Source organism: Ailuropoda melanoleuca, chromosome 16 (assembly GCF_002007445.2).
Source record: "Ailuropoda melanoleuca isolate Jingjing chromosome 16, ASM200744v2, whole genome shotgun sequence".
Lineage (NCBI taxonomy): Eukaryota > Metazoa > Chordata > Mammalia > Carnivora > Ursidae > Ailuropoda > Ailuropoda melanoleuca.
The window spans coordinates 28,988,096-29,008,170 of record NC_048233.1 but is presented as its reverse complement, the minus strand read 5'-3'; the positions used below and the strand labels follow the sequence as shown (position 1 = coordinate 29,008,170).

Here is a 20,075-nt window from a genome sequence, read left to right as displayed (position 1 = left end):
TTTGACCACCTTCACCCATTTCACCCATGCCAAACCCCCCATCTCTGGCAACCACCAGTCTATTCTCTGTATCTTTGATTTTGTTTTTTGTTTGTTTTTAGATTTCACGTGTAAGTGAGATTATATAGTATATGTTCACTGTCTTTCGCTCAGCATAATGCCCTCAAGGTCCATCCATGTTTTTGCAAACAGCAGGATTTCCTTCTTACTTATGACTGAATAATATTCCATTGTGTATATATTCCACATTTTCCTTATCCATTCATCCATCAGCGGATACTTATGTTGTTTCCATGTCTTGGGTATTGTAAATAATGCTGTAGTAAACATTGGAGTTTGTTTATCTTTTTGAGTTAGTGTTTTCATTTCCTTCTGATAAATACCCAGAAGTAGAATTACTGAATCATAAGGTAGTTCTATTCTTAACTTTTTGAGGAACCTCCATAATATTTTCAGAATGTTTGTACCAATTTATGTTCCCACCAACAATGCACAAGAGTTCCCTTTTCACCACATCCTTGCCGATACTTGTTATTTTTTTGTATTTTTGGTAACAGCCATTCTGACAGGTGTGATGTATCTCATGGTGGTTTTGATTTGCATTTCCCTGATGATTAAGAATGCTGAGTACCTTTTCTGTATGTTGGCCATCCGTATGTCTTCTCTGGAAAAATATCTGTTCAGATCCTCTTCCCATTTTTTAATTGGATTGTTGTTGTGTTTTGTTATTGAGTCATGTGAGTTCTTTATATATTTTGAATATTAACCCCTTGTCAGATATATGATTTGCAAATATTTTCTCCCATTCCATAGGTTGCCCTTTTCATTTTGTGATGGTTTCCTTTCCTATTTGATCTAGTCCCACTTGTTTATTTTTGGTTTTTTTGCCTTTTGTTTTGGTGTCATATCCAAAAACTCATTGCAAAGACTGACTTCAAAGAGCTTACTGTCTATGTTTTCTTCTAAGAGTTTTATGGTTTCAGGTCTCATATTAAAGATTTAATGCATTTTGAGTTAATTTTTGTGTATGGTTTAAGATAGTGGTCCAGTTTGTTTGTTTGTTTGTTTCTTCCTTCCTTCCTTCCTTCCTTCCTTTCTTTCTTTTTTTTTTTGCATGTGGCTGTCCAGTTTTCCCAACACTGTTTGTTGAAGAGACTCTCCTTTCCCCATTGTGAATTCTCAGCTTCTTTGTTGTAAATTAATTGACCATATATGTGTAGGTTTATTTCTGGAGTGTTTATTCTATTCCATTGATCTGTGCATCTTTTTATTCCAATATCATACTGTTTTTTTTACTATAGCTTTTTAATATAGTTTTGAAATCAGAAAGCATGATGCTTCCAGTTTTATTCTTCTTAAGATTAATTTGGCCAGTCAGGGTCTTTTTGTGGTTCCATATAAATTTTAGTATTGTATGTTCTATTTTTGTGAAAAATACCATTGGAATTTTTATAGGAATTGCATGGAATCTGTAGATTGCTTTGCATAGTATGGACATTTTAACAATATTAATTTTTCTAATCCGTAAGCATGGAATATCTTTCCATTTATTTGTGTCTTCAGTTTCTTTCATCATTGTCTTTTAATCTTTAGTGTACAGGTCTTTCTCTTCCTCAGTTAAATTTATTCCTAGGTATTTTTTTTAATGCAATTGTAAATGGGTTTGTTTTCTTAATTCTGGTAGTTTATTATTGGTATACAGAAATGCAACAGATTTTTGCATATTGTATCCTACAACTTTACTGAATTCATTGATTAGTTCTAGAAGAGCTTTGGGGAGTCTTTAGGGTTCTCTATATAATGTCATCTGCAAATAGTGACAGTTTTACTTTCTCCTTACCAATTTGGATGTTGCTTATTTCTTGTCTAATTGCACCAACTAGGACTTCAATACTATTTAGAATAAAAGTGGTCAGAATGGACATCCTTCTTTTGTTCCTGATCTTCAGAAGGAAAGCTTTAACTTTTCACTATTGAGTATGATGTTTGCTGTAGGTTTTTCATAAATCTCCATTCAAGTTGAAGAACTTACCTTTATCCCTAATTTTACAGAGTTTTTGTTTTGGTTTTTTACTCAGGAATAGTTGTTGGATTTTATCAAATGCTTTATTCTCCCATTAAAATATTTCTATGGTTTTTATCTTAATTTTGCTAATATGGTAAATTACTTTGATTTTTAAACGTTATCCCTTCCTGGGATAAATCCCACTTGGTCATGATGTACTGTTACTTTTTAAAATTAGATTTGCTAAAATTCTGTTAAAGCAATTATGCAGCTATGTTTATAAAGGGTATTGATCTGTAATTTTCTTTTCTTGTAATGTCTTAGTCCAATTTTCGATTGAGAGTAATACTAGCTTCACATTGGAACGTGTTCTCTCGTCTTCAATTCTCTGAAAGTTTGATTGTAATCAAACTTAAATGTTTGGTAGAATTCACCAGTGAAGCTAATTGGACCTGAAGTTTTCTTGTGGGAGGTTCTTAACTATACTCAGGGCCTTCAGAGCATGAGACTGAAACACTGCCTACTGCACTAAGGAGGCTAGCTAGGTTCTTAACTATAAATTCAGTTTCTTTAGTGATACAGGGCATTTGGGGCTATGTATTCTTCCCAGTGAACTTTGGTAGTTTGTGCCATTTGAAGACTATCCATTTCATCTAAGTTGTTCCGTTGCTCTTCATTTTTTTTTTTTTGTAGATGTTATCTGTTATTTCCCATTGCCTAAAGAATTTTCTTTAACATTTATTCTAGTGCAGGTCTCCTGGTGATTAACTATTTCAGCTTTTGTATGTCTGAAAAGGAATTTCATCTTTGCTCTTGAGAGATTTCACTAGCAGTAGATTCCTAGGTTGACAGTTTTTTATTCTAGTACTTGAAAGTTGTTGCTTCTCACTTGTGTTTCTTCAGGCAAAAAATGATTCATCGTCTTTATTGTTCCTCTGTACATACTGTGTCTCTCTCTGCCCACCCAAGCTGCTTTTAAGGTTTTCTCTTCATCACTAATATTGAGCAGTTTGGTCACAGTGTGCTTTGGTGTAGATTTCCTTAGGTTTCTTGTGCTTGAGAGTTCACTGAGTTTCTTAAATTTTTAGATTTTTTACTTTTCATCAAATTTTGGAGTTTTGGTTGGATTTTTCAACCATTAATTGTTCAAATATTTTTTCTGTCCTTCCTTTGGGAGCTTTTTACATACATATTTGGCTACTTGAAGTTGTCTCATAGCTCATCCGTACTCTATTCTTTTTCTCTGGTTTTTTTTTTCCCCTGTATGTTTCCTTTTAGATCTGCTTAGTTGCTATGCTTTAAATTCACTGATCCTTTCTTCTGCAATCTCATTTGGATTTGTTGATTTGTTTTTTCAGTTCATAAATTATCGTTTTCCTCTCTAAAAGTTAAATCTCAGTCTTTTTTTTTTTTTTTAAAGATTTTATTTATTTATTTGACAGAGATAGAGACAGCCAGCAAGAGAGGGAACACAAGCAGGTGGAGAGGGAGAGGAAGAAGCAGGCCCATAACGGAGGAGCCTGATGTGGGGCTCGATCCCAGAACGCCGGGATCACGCCCTGAGCTGAAGGCAGACGCTTAACCGCTGTGCCACCCAGGCGCCCCAAATCTCAGTCTTTTTTTAATATCTTCTTTCTCTACCTAACATTTTCCATCCTTCCTCAAGATTTCTGAACATATGAAAGGCTGTTAAATAGCTGCTTGAATGACCTTGTCTGCTAATTGTAATATCTGTGTTCACTTCTTGTTTGCATTCCTGGAAATTTTTCATTGAATGCCAGGTATTATGAATTTTTCCTTGTTGAATGCTGGGTATTTTTATATTTCTGTAAATATTCCTGAGCTTTGTTCTAGGATGTAGTTACTTGAAAACAGTTTGATCCTTTCAAATCTCGCATTTGAGATTTTTTAGGTGGAACCAGAGCAGCATTTATTCTAGGACTAATTAATCCCTACTTCTGCATTCTGTCTTCTCAACTCTGCTTGTTGAATTCCATTTGGGTTTTCCCTCAGCACGCTATAGCCTGAGAACTAACTCTCTCAAGACAGTGATCTTTGACAGCAGTGGGGCTCACCTTGCTTGTTTACCATCCCTGAGGGATCACTATCCATCATTGCTACATGTCCAGTTCTTGAAACCATTGCATGTTTTATCTGTTTTTAAAAGTTGTTTCAGGTGGTAGGCAAATCCAGTCCTTCTCACTGTTGAGTCATTATCAGTTTTGATAAATAATTCCCTAATAAATTCTCCCTGAAATTGTGTAAACTTACAACCCAGTAACATTGTGTCCCAGTTCCCATTTACATGCATCATCACAAAATTATTCTTTATTGNTTTGGTTTTGTTAATCTAAAAAAAAAAAAAAAAAAAAAAAAAAGCCCATCTGTTTATGGTAGAAATTTTCCTGTTTTTTGAAATCAAGACTAAGAGTTGGTCATTTAATCAGTTACAGAGAAAAAAAATTTATACACACATACCACACACACACAATTACACAGTTTGTCATAATCTTTCATAAAATATGCCCATTATGTATCATCTGCAATTTTTAGTTTCGTCAAAGTGAAATGAGAACTTAGTGGCACTAATTCATCTGAGTTCAAATCCTTCTGGATTTTTACATTTTCCCTAGTCTTCTACATTAATTTTGTCCAAAAATAATTACAGAGCTTTTTAAAGTTGTTTACCTTTTTCTAGTCTTTCCAAAGCATGCGGATTAGTTCTCAGAGAGACAGAACTCTTTTCACAGTTATATTTCATTCATTTTCAGAACAGGTAACTAAATTACATGATTACAGTAACAAGTACAGTTGGCCTAAATACATTGGGAAACACACCTAAGTTATCCTTGGAAAACATGTAACTCAACTAGTAGAAATAAGAGTTCAAAGTCCATTATCTAGGAACCCACCAGCTTTGAATCCATAGAGCTCACAGAGGGAATAAAGAATGTAGGTAATCCTGCAGGTCAGTTAAGTAGAATCAGACAAAAGAGTTCTGTTGACTGTTTTTTTTCTACTAAGATCTGTATCTCCTTAATGATTCGTAGGAGTTCTTTACCTATTTATAATATTATATATAATCCAGTGTTACGCATTTTATGGCATCTTTCATCATGCAGGATTTAAAAATTCTTCCGAAGACAAATCTGTCAATATTTCTATTCATGGCATCTGTATTTTAGGTGTTTCTTTAAAAAACCTATCCCCATGTCTAGAATATTTTTGGTTTTTTTTTTTTTAATATTTTATCCATTTATTTGACAGAGATAGAGACAGCCAGTGAGAGAGGGAACACAAGCAGGGGGAGTGGGAGAGGAAGAAGCAGGCTCCCAATGGGGGAGCCTGATGTGGGGCTCGATCCCAGAACACCGGGATCACGCGCTGAGCCGAAGGCAGACGCCCAACAACTGCACCACCCAGGCGCCCCTAGAATATTTTTGGTTTTAAAAGCTGTATAATTATTGGTTATTTCTCACTGCCCCTTTGCCTATGTTTGTTCCATGGGAAGAATAAGGATTTAAAAAATAATAATATATTTAACTAGTAATGAACTTTCTTTGTACATATAGGTGAAGAGAATTGGGCTAAAAGTTATGATGAAATTGGGCTAAAAGTTTCTATGATGAAATCAGATAAATGTTTATATCTTTTTTTATTTCCAATTTTAAAAAGCTGGGCATTATTATGCATGCTTTCATTTTCTAATATGGAAATACTTGAATTTTTCTTTTGTTACTCAAGTTGGGGTAGATTTCTACCATCTCTTAAGTTATTAATTTAATTATAAATATCATTTTGTTTATATATAGGATTAATGCTGTGCTTGCATTCTTGGCTCTTATTCTAAAGCTAGGACAAACACTGGTTTTGAGAGTAATGAAACATGAAAATCACACTGAAACCTAAAAATATATATGTATGGTAGAAAAATTTAAGAATTATGTTATAACCCAAGAACATTAACACAATCCTGCTAATATTTAGCATAGTGCTATAGTGTTTGAAGTTATGTATAAAAGACAATTACAGGGGCACCTGGCTGGCTCAGTCAGTAGAGCATGCGACCCTTGATTTCAGGGTTGTGGGTTCCAGCCCTACACTGGGTGTAAAAATTACTTAAAATATTAGGGGCTCCTGGGTATCTCAGTCAGTTAAGCAACTGACTGTCGGATTCAGCTCAGGTCATGATCTCATGGATCTTGAGATCAAGCCCCACCTTGGGGCTACCGCTCAGCAGGGAGTCTGCTTGAGATTCTCTCCCTCTGCCCCNTTTCTCCCCCCCCCCCCCCCCCCCCCCCCGCATACACACATATGCACATGCTCTCTCTCTCTCTCAAAAATAAAATAAATCTTAAAAAAATAATTACAAAGTGTACATAAAGATTAAAAATCTAAATCATAAACTTTAAAAACCAGTGGCAACTTTTTAATCCTTATTTTATTTGATTAGGACCCAGCCCATTTTACACGGTTGGTCTCTTTCTTCTTTTTGAATCTTTCTTCTTTTGGCCCAGAGTCTCCTGGTTCTTTTTCCATCTCTCTGGCACCTTTGGGTTTCTTCTGTGAAAAATTTATCTTTAACCTGTCCCTTAAATGTTCATGTTCCTTAGATGCCTTCCTGGGACTTTTCTCCCTCGACACCATCTCCTGACCTGTTTCATCCACTCCTACGACTTCCGTTCCCATATGATAGATCCTGATGACTCATTGCATCTCCAGCCCCCGTCTGTGCCCTGGGCTCCAAACCATGTGTCCGTTTATTTCCTGGCCATCCCCCTGAACTCAACATCAGCATTTCAAAAAATGAACACATTATCTTCTTTTGCTCTTCTTCTCTAGTATCCAACACTCCTTCTAAACTTGTTCTTCCTACTGGATTGGATGGCAGGACCCTTGGTGGTTTTAACTCTCAGGAGTCACTCGAGTCACTCGGGGGTGAACCCAGCACCTTGATTATCTCAGTGACCCTGGGCAAGATATTTAACCTCTCTTAGCCTCAGGATACCTACCTTTGAAGTTGAAATAATAGTCCTACTAGAAGGAATTGTGAGAACAAAGTCAGTGCAGTCAGATAATGGTACAATGCCTGCCCTGAAGTAATGAATCAGCATATTATTTCTTTGTAGGTGAGTGGTAGTTCACCCAAGTGGTGTGACACAAAAACTTGAACAGAGACTTTGAACTTTCTTTTATTCTTACCTCTCAACATTACTCATGTTCATGCAGTTTTTAAGACCTATTAGTACTGCTACTAAAAGTGTCTTGAATCTACCCACATCTTTCCCTCCCCCACTCAGTGCTACTGTGCTAATCCCTATCACGATGTTTAATCCAGCTGCTTCCTGGTTAATTTCCCTTCCTCCATTCTTAACCACTTCTGATACAGTCGCCTCAGAGCACCAAGGGAGACCTTTCCAATAGCTGCCCCCCTTGCCTGTGGGAGAAAGGACAAACCCCTTAATTTAATCTGCAAGACCGTCTAAAACTGGCCTTATTTCTATGCCTGCTTCAGATCTCATCACTGAAGTATTGACTGCCATAACTGCCTTGCAGAATCTTATTATAAATTTATATGAATTCATTACTCAGAATTTGAGAAAGTAAGAAAAAAGAAAAAACATACCCACAATTCCCACTCTTGTTATCATTTTTGTTCTCTGACTTCTTAAATGCATTTATGTACATAGCTATACTCAAATTGAATATATAGCTTTTTAGGGGTTTTTTTGTGTGATTTTTAAAAATATGCACAAACGTATGCTTGTTGTTTTAAAAAAATACAAAATAACAAGCTGCTTTTATAACTCATATGCCCATCATTTCTTCCAAACCCCCTAATTTCATTTCCTTCTTTATGTCTGTGTTTGAATGGCAAAACATAGATATTTTATACAGTTCTTTTCAGTAACACTGTATCATAAGCACTTTGTCATAACATTAGCAATATTTTGCATACCTCATATTAATGGTGGCATATTAATGATGATAGTAGTAGCTACCGTGTGCTGAGTGAATACTATATACCCTCCATGCAGATTGTTAATCTTAGATAATCTCCATTTGACTGGTGAGGGAACTATAATGACTAATAAAATATCAGTCAGTTCTAACATTGCTCTGCCTCTCCCATGGAAACCTCAACATAAGGATATGTGACAATCATTAACCAGTCTTCCCCTGTTGTTGGACATTTATGGTTTCAAATTTTTCACTATTATAAATAATGTAGTTACAATTACGTGTGTGTGCATTTCAATATATTTCCTAGTGAAGGTTATTAGAAGAGAATATTTTTAAAGTTTTTGACACATATTGCCAATTGCCTTCCTGAAAGGTTATACCAATTTACAGGGAGTGATTAATTCTAATGGGAAGAAAAGAGAGAAGGGGAGTGACATTTCACGGAGGTGACATTTGAGCCTGCTCATGCAAAATGAGTGGGGCTTTGCCGGAAGTGAGGCATAGTGGTCAGAGCGTTCCAGACGGGAAAGAAAAAGAGAGCAAAGGCACCAGGGCATAAGGGAGCTCTTGCCCCAAAGGAGTCAGTCTGCTCATTTGCCACCAGAAATCCTCATCTTTTATTTTATAGTTGGCAGGAAAGAGAATCAGAATAGAGCCCTTCCATATATTTAGAAACCACCTCAAATGAAAGCTCTTTTGAAGTTCTGAAACATTCATGTTAGTCTGTTTCTTGTCTCCTCTCCCCAAAAGGAAGAACAAATCCCCTGAGGATTCAGTATAACTGGGAAACACATGCAACCTCTCTGGTCCCATCTGCTTCCCTGAATGTAAAGGGGGCAAGGACAGTACATTTGATATTGGTCCTAATGAACAGAATCCATCACTTACCGTCCTTCTAGTTATATCCAATAAGGAGAATGTCATCAGCATTTGATATTGATTTTGTATCATTCTGCTTGATAAAAATGGATAAAAGTAACTAAAGTCTATTTTTCAATTTGGGCTAGGTGCTAGACACTAGAGAGTCAAATTCTACAGTAACTAGAGCTGTAGCAGATTTCAGCCTTTATCTGAGCATGGTGTGTCTGCAATGCCTTCTTTCAGGGCTGGAGCAANGTCCCCCCCCCCCCCCCCCCCAAAATCAGGTCAGTGGAGGCTTCCACATGCCACTTCTGGCTAATTCTGTAATTGCATCTGGAAATGCAATATGGCCAGTAAGCCACTTCGCATCATATTTTGAAGAAGGCAACTTATAAATTATAAATTAAGCAATAAAATATTTCTAAAGTTTAGACTACCTTCAGGACAAACAGGATTTTCTTTTCGCACCTGATGTTTATACTGCTGGTGTGAAGATTTAGCATAACTGGCATTTATGAAGTTTACAGAGTATACATTTAACCACTTTAAAACCTAACTATGAAATAGAAATTGATGGAATTAGGGGAACATGTGAGTTATAGTCTATTTTAAAATAAAGTGTGCCTTTCTGCTTTTGAAGAAGTGTAATAATGGGAATAGATGAAGTAAGCAAATAGATGATCTGTGGGACCAGAATTAATTGATAGCTAGGAAATCTTTCTCATTAGCATTGTCACACAAATATATAAGAATAGCTCTAGACATAGCCCAACAAAATTGCTGTGACCAGTCTACCAACTGTGTCCTGTTCTGCAAACGAATGGCTCCTCTGAAGGGAGCAATAAACGGAAGTGGTCCTCCTCATTACTACTGGCAAAGCCTTAAAGGCACCAAAAGACTACTACTCTCTCTCTCTATCTCTCTCTTTTAAGGAGTGAGGGGTGGGCAGAGGGAGAAGAAGAGAAAGAGAATCTTAAGCAGGGCTCCATGCCCAACATGGAGCCTAATGGGGACCAGGACCCCACAACCCTGAGATCACAACCTGAGCCGAAATCAAGAGTCAGATGCTTAGCCAACTGAGCCACCCAGGGGCCTCAAGAGTATTTAATCTATTAAGGTTCTTAACAAGCTATTAATTAGAGAACCCACCGGAAGTGGGTAGAGGAGGCATTATCTGTGTTTTATTATTATTATTATGGTTATTATTTTCAAGCCTTGACTTTTATTCTTGCCTTGCTAGTCTTCTTTCCAATCCTAACAAAGAAAGATGTCACATTGGAAGATTATGTCTTAAATACCATTTATCTGTCTATGAAAGGGAAGCTGGAGTTTGATGATACATAGAAAATATGAAGAGGTGTTATGGGGCCCCGGAGCATGAACTGTTACACAGGTAGGGCATCATTTGTAGGTGATGAACTTGACCTGAAAGGGAAACTCCTGCCCATTCACAACAACAGTTATGTACTAAAAATTTCTGCATTAAGATGGTGAAAATGACTGAGATCTTTACCAAAAGTTCTTACTAAAAATTTCTGGGGTTGCCTGGTTGGTTCAGTTGGTTAAGCATCAGACTCTTGGTTTTGGCTCAGGTCATGATCTCAGGGTTGTGAGATCGAGCCCTGCATCAGGCTCCACACTCAGCATGCTTGGGATCTCTCTCTTTCCTCCTCCCTCTGCTCCTCCCCACTCACTCTCTGTCTCACTCTCTTTAAAAAACAAATTTTTCTGCATCAGATGCCAGTGGAAATCTATGAGAAGGAAAGCCCTCAGTCCTCAACTTAACATTTTTCTTCAGCAACCCCATGTCCACCTCTTGATTTTTTTAGATAATATTTGCAGCCTGAAATATAATATCACTTTGCTTAGATTGCCATTATTTGACCTCTTCTTGAACAACCATCCATTTCAGAATCTAAACCATCTATTTTTCTATTCCTTGTTCTGGCCCTTTCTGTAACAGACAGCACATTCTTCCTTGCATATTTGGATAGGAGAAATATTTTTAAAATAGCATCTCAAAAATTGTAAAGTTATATTATTTACTGAAATGAAAATGCTCACATAATTTTTATATAAATCTTTTTAAATACCCAAAGCAATTGATCATAAAAATAGCCGGCATTTAGGATTAGTTTGCGTTGCTACTACCGTTGCTATGGTAAGTGAATCTTTATTTCTACCATTAATGAAGGTGAGATCTGTTTGTTTATATTGACTGTAAAATTCTGTCCTGGAAAGAACACTCAGGTAATGGGCTGTTCTTCCATAAAACTCCTCATTCCTTGCATTCCCAAGTCTGTTCATCTTCATTATGCTTAAGGCTTTTATAACTTAACTCTTTCTATCCACTTCACTATCATTTATCCACCTCCTGTCACTTTACTTTCCCCTTCAATTATCTCCTAGGTTTCAGTCTTCTCAAATTTATTGTTAGCTCCTCTGTGAGAGGTACTGCCTTATAGCAGGTGTGTGCTGTATGCTGTGAGTCTCAGGTTGTGTCTCTGTTGTTGTTTGATGGAAGTTCTAATCCACATTAGTGAACTTCATCTGTTCATTCATATTACAACCAATGTCTTTAATGCCACATCAGAATAAATATCTGAAATACACATTCACTTCTTCCCCAGGTTAATCAGCTTCGTGGAATCCCCAAGCTGCTGCAGCTCCTAAAAGTTCAGAATGAAGATGTTCAGCGAGCCGTGTGTGGGGCCTTGAGAAACTTGGTATTTGAAGACAATGACAACAAGTTGGAGGTAGCTGAACTCAATGGGGTACCTCGGCTGCTCCAGGTGCTGAAGCAAACCAGAGACTTGGAGACTAAAAAGCAAATAACAGGTAGTGTTTATGGAATATTAAAGGATGTAGAACAGGGTACCCCAGCTGGATATGTTATGCCATCTGTTTTTTCTTAAGCTTCCCAGAACCAATGATTGACACAGGCTCATCATTATCTGAGTGGTGGCTTTCAAGGCACATTGTCACCCTGCTGAGTTAGACCACAGATTCAGGTCAAGTTTGAATTCCTTTTTTTCTGAAGGAGAAATTGTTTTGAGGCTTTTGCTCAATCTTTTTCATTAAAAACTGTGACTTTGACTACATGTTTTTAGAACAACTTTGCAAGACACGCTGCCTGGAAATCCTGCATCAGTTTACTAACAGCCAGCTGTGTAGTTGAGGACGTGTGAGGTGTGAGTATTGTCTTGGGTGTCCAAGGCATGCATTCTGAAGAAACTCAATAGGAACCACACCCAGTTATTTTTATTATATACTCAATAATCCACTCCCTGGATCTATTTGAAGAAACCAAGTCAGGAAGTCAAATAGTGCCCGAATGTAGAGGGTCAATTTAATCAAATAGTCAGAATACAAGAAGTGTTGTTCCCCAATCTTTCCATTGCCTGGACCCCTCAAAATACCTGCTCCCTAGCCCACCCATCCCTGCACCCTAAAAAAAAGAGAAAAAGATGAGAGTGGCTGGATGTGGTTTTTTTTTTTTTTTTAGTTCTCTATTTTATATTTCAAAATACTGATTTGCACAAATAAATATCTTCTATCTGCCCAAGAGATTAGAAGGATGAAATAGTCTGATAGCATTAAAGCAACAGTTTTAGTAATCCTTGAAACGTGGAGAAGAGAGACCTAGATTCATTTAAATGAATAGTACACGCAGTAGAGGAGAAAATGGTTCATCGGTGTCTTTTTTTTTATAATAATATTTTTTTTATTATGTTAGTCACCATACAGTACATCCCTGGTTTTTGATGTAAAGTTCCATGATTCATTAGTTGCATATAACACTCAGTGCTCCATGCAATACGTGCCCTCCCTAAGCTCACCCTACTCGCCATCGCCATCAGCTCCCCGCTGGTGCTCCCTGCTACATTTCAGACTGCGATTGTCAGTAGGATTGCCCTGGGGAAACTTTAATTAAGTAGCTTCAGTGGCCCAGGTGGGAAACATACATTTTTAATTTAATTATCACGGAAAGGTTTTGAGGTATTTTTAGGTATTATTGGGTGATTAAATCTTTTATAGATGAGAAAAAGAAGGCCCAAAGAAGTTAACACTTTTTAATATATCCTAGAAAAGTATTTTTAAGTAATAATGCTTGACAGTGTTATTTATTTTAAGAGGAGGTATTTCACAAATATTTTAAATTGAATATGTTTTACACTTCTGCCATGTCCCCTTTACCATACAGCAGTTCTTTTTTCTTTTTTTTTTTAATTTAAAGATTTATTTATTTATTAGAGAGAGTGTGTGTGTCCGCAAGATAGAGCACAAGCAGGAGATGGGGAGAGAGAGGGGGAGGAGCAGACTCCCTGAGGCTGAGCAGGGAGCCTGACTTGGGGCTCTATCCTAGGATCCCGGGATCAAGACCTGAGCCGACGCTTAACTGACTGAGCCTCCCAGGCACCCCCAACAGTTCTTTTTTTCTGTAGAAATGTTGTCATTCTATCTTCTCTGCCCATTTATATCTTAAAATAATCACATATTTTTCTATCTTGATATATTTTAATTTTATAAAACTTTATGAAGGACCGTGCCATGCTGCCCTTCTGCCAGCATGCTGTCATGTCCCATGAGAAATTTCCTTCCATGTTTATGACTTATATTAAAATACGTACAGAAACTAAGAGTGATCTCATTCATTCGTTCATCCAGACGGCATTTACAAGGCTACCTTCAAGTGCCAGGCAATGAGAATCAGTCTAGAGAGGCTGTAGATGTTCTTTTCCCTCTACTAAAACATGAACAATTATGTAATGGTTGGTACTTAAAAAACAAAAACCTCATAATTAGAACCTAACATTTCCTTCATTAAAATATAGTAATGACAACCGTAAGAGAGAATCAAACAGAGTCACTGTTTTACAGTCAAAAAAAGACTTCACAAAGGAGGTATGTTTCCTTGTGGACTTTAAAAGAAGCATAGGATACTCTTTGGACTGGTGTTTTGAAGGAGAGTGGAAGTTATTCCCAGCAAAGTGAACATCATTAGCAAAGCAAAGAAGCAAAAAGAAGCCGCTGGTCATTTAGAGGGAGTTGGATAATAGAGTATTGAGGTTAGGGCGTATTGTAGCTAGAGAGCTTGGGAGGCTTTGTGGGTGTGTGTCAAGGAAGTAATCCATTGAGCCACACTTCCCTCCTCTTTTGTTTAGGCAATAGGAAACTACGGTAACGTTTTGTGGTATTAATGCCATAGAAACCATTCAGTTATCTTTAGATAATCTACAGAGCTGATAAATGGAGGTTTATTCTGCAGTTCTCAGGATTTCTAGAACAAGCCAAACACCCCTACCAGAGGGTGCTCATTACACGCTAATTGAATTGAGTTGATGCTTGAATGTTTGATACAAATCCTTCCAAATAACTTCCTTTAGCTCTATTAATAGAACAGCCAAGTAAGTGCTTTCAGGGCCTCAGAAATAAACTGTTGACTTAATGTAGATATGTTTGATCTTTGTTTAGAAACACAAAGCGAACAACCATATATGTGAGTCTTTCCTTGTCTATTTGGTGAACATCTTTTTATTGACCCCCTTTTACAGGCTAGTCACTAAGTTAGGACTTTCCATTTTTCATCTTTGTGCCCCCTGACATCTCCATAAGGCATTATTGATGATTTCCACATGGTCAGTGTGACACGCAGCGGGGAGAAGTAGATCGCCCAGGATTACACAGCTAGCAGAGCACAAGGCCCAGAATCTAGCTTTATCTGGGTGTTTTGCTCCATAAAAGTGGCTCCCACCCACTGCTTTCGTGGCAGAGAGTGACTCATTTTTACACTTTGGGAAAGGGCTTGTCTTTAAGAATCTCAGATCAGAGAGCTCCTTCACTCCTCTGAGCTTTCCTATCTCTCCACTTACCACTGACGTGCTTCGGTCCTCTGCACGCCACTGGTCTACTGTTGCAGTCACTTCTTACCCACCCTCTGATTCAGTATTGCGCATTCCCACTCGATCCACCATTCTGCTCCTAGTTATTTCTTTCTAATATGAAAATACTGCCCCATTACCTCTAAGATAGTCCATACTGTGGAGTATGCCACACAATTAATTTTATGACGTGAGCCTGGTAACCATGGGCAGCAGTGTCTCCTTTCATACCCTTCCAGCCCAGCTTCTGAAATCCTAGAGGATTAGCTGGTCTGTTCCATGTCTTGGTATCTTTGTCTCTGCCGTTTCTTGGACTAGAATCCTTTCCACACCTTGACTACCTGGTGAACCCTCTCAAAAGGCGTCTTTTCCTCTGAAGCATTTTCAGATGCCATCCCATCATACTTTACTCCCTGTCTGCTGCCATCCCTCCCCCGCGGAGTTGTGAAAAAAGGGGCTTCTAATGAATTACTTTTGCATCCTTTAATATTAGGATGCCACTTACTTCATTCATGGCTGTATGCAATAACAACAGTGCTACTCCTCTAAGTTTCTCAACAACTGTGGCTGTCTGATTGAATATATGAAAGAGATTTGTGAGCGCCTGGGTGGCTCAGCCAGTTAAGCGTCTTCCTTACAGCTCAGGTCATGATCTCAGGGTCCTGAGATCCAGCTCTCTGCTCACTGGGGAGCCTGCTTCTCCCTCTGCCTCTGCCCCTCCTCCTTACTCATGCTTGATTTCTCTTGTGCTCCCTCGCTCCCTCTCGAATAAATTTTTAAAAAATCTTTATAAATAAATAAATAAATAAATAAATAAATAAATAAATAAATAAATAAATAAATAAAATCTTTGAAAAAAGAGAGAGACTTGAGACCTGGGAATATCTAGATTACACACAAATAAGAGAATGAAGTGTGTTTTCTGGTAAGACCCTGATTTTTCTGGCCAAGATATAAAACAGTTAACCATCTGATTTCTATATATGCATAAAAGAAGCACCAGAGCTTTGTTCATTTGGGAGAGAACATCAACTCACTGACCTTCCTGGCATTTTCAGTACCAGCCTAGGAGGGAAGCTCTTTCCTTTTCAGATGAAAAGACTTCAGGATCAAAGACTTTCCCTCTGTGAGATTGTCCCCTCCCTTAGCAAGCGAGCATGGTAGTGTACTTTGATTGAAATGAGAACAGTTCATACTGATCTCAGGTTCACCTTCAGGGTCACTGAGTAATGAGCACTTTCAGGAGTGAGTAGGTCTCTGCCTTGGGAAGAAAGAAGCAGGAGTTTCTTGTCCTTCGGGCATGTTACGTAAGGAAGGGTCGGGATGATGATGAGATTTGTTGAAAATGCATATTGACCTCTGCACATTTCATGGAAATATGTAATTGGATTGCTGTTTTTTAATAGCAGAAACATTTTACTATAAAATATTCACTACCTTTTAAAAATAATTGTATGTTATTATTTTTTTCTGCATTTGTAATGTGCAAAAAGTTACCTTGGGTTCATATACAACTCGGAATAAATGGCCTTTGCAATAGTGTGGTACTTAAGGTAAGATTTACAAAACTTAGGTGAAAAGAGTATATACATGCAAGGGAAATTACTTTAAAAAAAAATCCTCCTATGATCACTTTGCAAAACGAGGTTAAAACACACTGGTTCCCCTTTTCCTCCTCCAGCTCCTCCTCCTTCTTCTGCACTGATAATAGGGATTCATTTAGTCATAATGCTTGCAGTTTTTGCTGCCTAAGTGTCATGAAGACTTTGTTAAATAATTGTATTTCTAGTCCTAAAGGGCAATATTAATAAAACATGGATTTTAATATATTATAAGGTCCCTTTACTAAAGTTAGCTATTTTTTTTTTTTTTACAAATTCACAGTTGGCAATAAATTTCTGGATAATGCAGTTATTATTATCTCTGTTATAAGTGCTAATTATTCAAAGTATGTCCCTTACCAGAATCCATCTCTCTTTCTTTTTGGCTCAAATGAGAACTTAGTGATAGAAAATGACAGGCTTATCAGCTTCAACAAAGAACTCTAATAGAGATCTAGGTGCTATGAATAAATTAACCAGAAGTTAAAGGTCAGACCAATGAAAACCTAAAACCTAATACTATCTCAGGGTATCTAGAATCAAGTCATTGAAAGGAACCTCTATCAGGGGTCATCTGGTCCATTCATTTCTCAGTGCCAGAAATGGGAATCATTTTAAGTAATCTTTTCACCCAGTGTGGGGCTCAAACTCATGACCCTGGGATCTAGAGTCGTGTGCTCTACCCGCTGAGCCAGCCAGGTGCCCTGGGAATCATTTTTAAAATACTGATTCCTAAGATCCATCATGAGATTCTGGCAGGTAAATTTGGGATATGGTCCAGGAATATGTGATTCTGATATGCCACTAGGTTCATTTGGAGACTGCTAGTCTGTGTAACTCTCTAGCTTTGGGATAAAAAAAGGAAAAAAAAAAAAAAAACCCTTGTCAGCGTTTTCATTAAGGATGAGCTCATTTTTATCAGCTCCAGTGACAGCTGAATCTTACAAGCAGATCTTTCTGTTTTCTTCAAAGCTCTCTTAGAAGTTTATATTTTCAGTGAGCCAGAATCTTTTCCCCTAGAATTTTCTACTCATTAGTTCTGGTTTTGCCTTCTTATAGTCACAAAAAAATGATATCTAGCTGTTAAATTTGCATTTCTTTCATTACTAGAGAAAATGCTTTCCTATGTATACTAGATCGTAGTGTTTTTTAGCTTGGGTTAATTTTTCTACTAGCAATTGAATCTTTAGTGATTTATAAGAACTCTATATATTAAGGATATTAACCTCTTATTGTCATACATATTTTCCCAATTTGTAATTGGTCCTTTATTGATTTTGTTTGTACAGGTAGGGGGAGTGTCTAAGTATGTATAATCCCAAATCTCTAGTGAACGCTAAGCTCCTTCCTAGCTTTGTGCCATACAAAAATTTGGCAGGCATGACATTTCTATACGATATCCTACATTAAAAATTCAAAAATTATACTGACACTCCCAAAACAGATTCTTTTATAGAAGTAATACTGCATGCCAAGCTATAAAGGACTGTTGAAGGAAAATTCCACTCCCTTTGTTTAAAATTAATCCTCTTCTGGTTTTTGTTGTAAGGTATACTTTTCCTTTGAGTGCCCTGTGTGGTCCTTTTTAAAAAGAGGAAATGTCATTATGCTTTATGTTTTTAAGCCTCTGGCAGGCAGGGACTGTTAATTTGTTTGTTTCTTTAAAACAGGAAGCTTTTTTTCTTTTTCCTTTTCTCTCTTTTCTTTTTAACTCTCTTTAGTAGCTTAGTAACCACACAACTTGGCCACCTCAGACCTGCCTCTAAGTTGTTTTCAACCACCTTTGAAGTTTTCTTTTGTCACTCCCCCGTCCAGCGCCCCTCAAGATGAAGTGGGAGGAATGAAGTCATTGTGTTGCAACACCTGGGGCTGAGGGACACTGCTCCTGACTAATCCCTAGCTGGAGTTGGATCAGAAGACCTCCTCCTGGGCCAGAATGCCAGTCCTCACAAGACACCAACCCAGTGTCTCTCTATCTGACGGAAGCTCAGTGCAGGCTGCAGTGGAAATTTGGTTATTGGTTCAGAAATTACATACTGGTACACAGCCAAAGTAAATTGATTAAGGTCAAAAGACTGTGTTTGGCCTCGAGTGTGCTAAATGGGGGGCCAAATATTAGTATGGTTGAATAATTAGCAAGCTTTAACTGCGCAGATGATTATTTCAGTCATTAAAATCAGGGGTGATGATATCACCACATAATTCAGCCAAAAAAAAAAAGCACCTTTGCTTTTTTCACAAGGTAGACTGTCCTGTATACCTGTGCTTCCTCTTTCTTTTATGCAGACAAAGCAGTATTACTGACTGGGTGGTGGAGGGATGAATAGAGAAGAAAATCAAGATCCCTTCTCTTTCTGCCCCTTCTGTCTTTCTGCCACCCTGGATGCTAGGGCGTGAGTCATTTACTGAGGTACGAAAGAAGGTGAGGCAACTTGACACGTCCCTGGAGTCACTGGAATAGCCAGCGAGAGATGCGTAGTCCTTCCACTGAATCGGAGGTATTTGAATGCCAAATTTGTGAGAAAAACAAATCCTAAATATATGTGCCACTTTGGATTCTCTCTGAGATATCCAGCTTCAGGCTCTGTCTCACAAATGCCCTGGAAAGTACAGTGTGGGGGCGCCTGGGTGCATCAGTCATTAAGCGTCTGCCTTTAGCTCAGGGCGTGATCCCAGGGTCCTGGGATCAAGCTCGGCATCGGCTCCCTGCTGTGCTGGGAGCCTGCTTCTTCCTCTCCCACTCCCCCTGCTTGTGTTCCTTCTCTTGCTGTCTCCCTCTCTGTCAAATAAATAAATAAAAATTAAAAAAAAAAAAAAAGAAAGTACAGTGTGCTGTTATCTTAATTTCTTTCTGAGTTGGCTTATATAGCCTTTCTCTTTAATGGTGGGTCAGGGGGAGAGGTTTCAAGAGGAAAGGGAAAGTTGAATGAGGACAATGGTACCAGCCTCAGACCAATGCTTTAGGCCATACACGTTGGCAGATAGATCAAATACTCTTGTATCTCCTTCACTGCCAAACTATAATATAGGAAATACATGAGGTAGCTAGCATAAATTCCAGGAGGACAGACAGTCTGTCACTGGGTAGGATTTAATAAATATTAATTGGTGATGTTGATCAGCCTACTGGTGACAGGCATAGGTATAGGCAAAGGCTTTCTGTGGGCCCTTCCTGCTCTCACTGGGAGGCAAATATCAGGTGGAAGTTGCAGGTAGTGGGGAGCAGGAGGCAGAGGGAGATATTCTCTCCCTTCTTCTACAGGAGAAAAAATATGACCCTTCAAAAACACTGAAGTCTTGGGACGCCTGGCTGCCTCAGTCGGTAGAGCGTGCAAGTCTTGATCTCGTAGTTGTGAGTTCGAGCCCCACACTGGGTTTAGAGATTACTTTAAAAAAAAAAAAGTAAAATCTTTTTCAAAAAAATAGAATAAATAAAAATAAAAACATCGAAGTCTTTATTAAAACAAGATCATTTCCAGTCTCCACATTGGTGAGACCAGAATTTATCATCTCAGTAAGGTCAGCTTAATGGTAGGATCTTTTAAGAGAAACAGCATCAACGTTAAAGGATTTCTAACTTTCATTCACATTCCTGACTAATTTAAACCTGCATAATTTCATATCATAATCTCTCTCTCTCTTTCTCTTTTTGGATCAGCTTCATTGCCATCTAACAAATTCTAAACTGATTATTTCGGTTGGGAGAGGCGCTGTCTCCCTCACCCTTTTCTCCAAACAACCAGCCACAGACCTGGGGATGCC

The 20,075-nt window shown here is 38.0% G+C and overlaps 1 protein-coding gene across 3 annotated transcripts in view; it reads left to right on the top strand.

Moving 5' to 3' along the window:
* PKP2 (plakophilin 2) overlaps positions 1–20,075 on the top strand; it is a 91,348-nt gene that overhangs the window by 30,747 nt on the left and 40,526 nt on the right. For all 3 annotated transcript variants that reach the window (XM_034645236.1, XM_034645237.1, XM_002916585.4), the window contains one exon: positions 11,461–11,668. In XM_034645236.1, the coding sequence (XP_034501127.1) occupies positions 11,461–11,668 (208 nt within the window). The remainder of the gene's footprint in view (positions 1–11,460; positions 11,669–20,075) is intronic.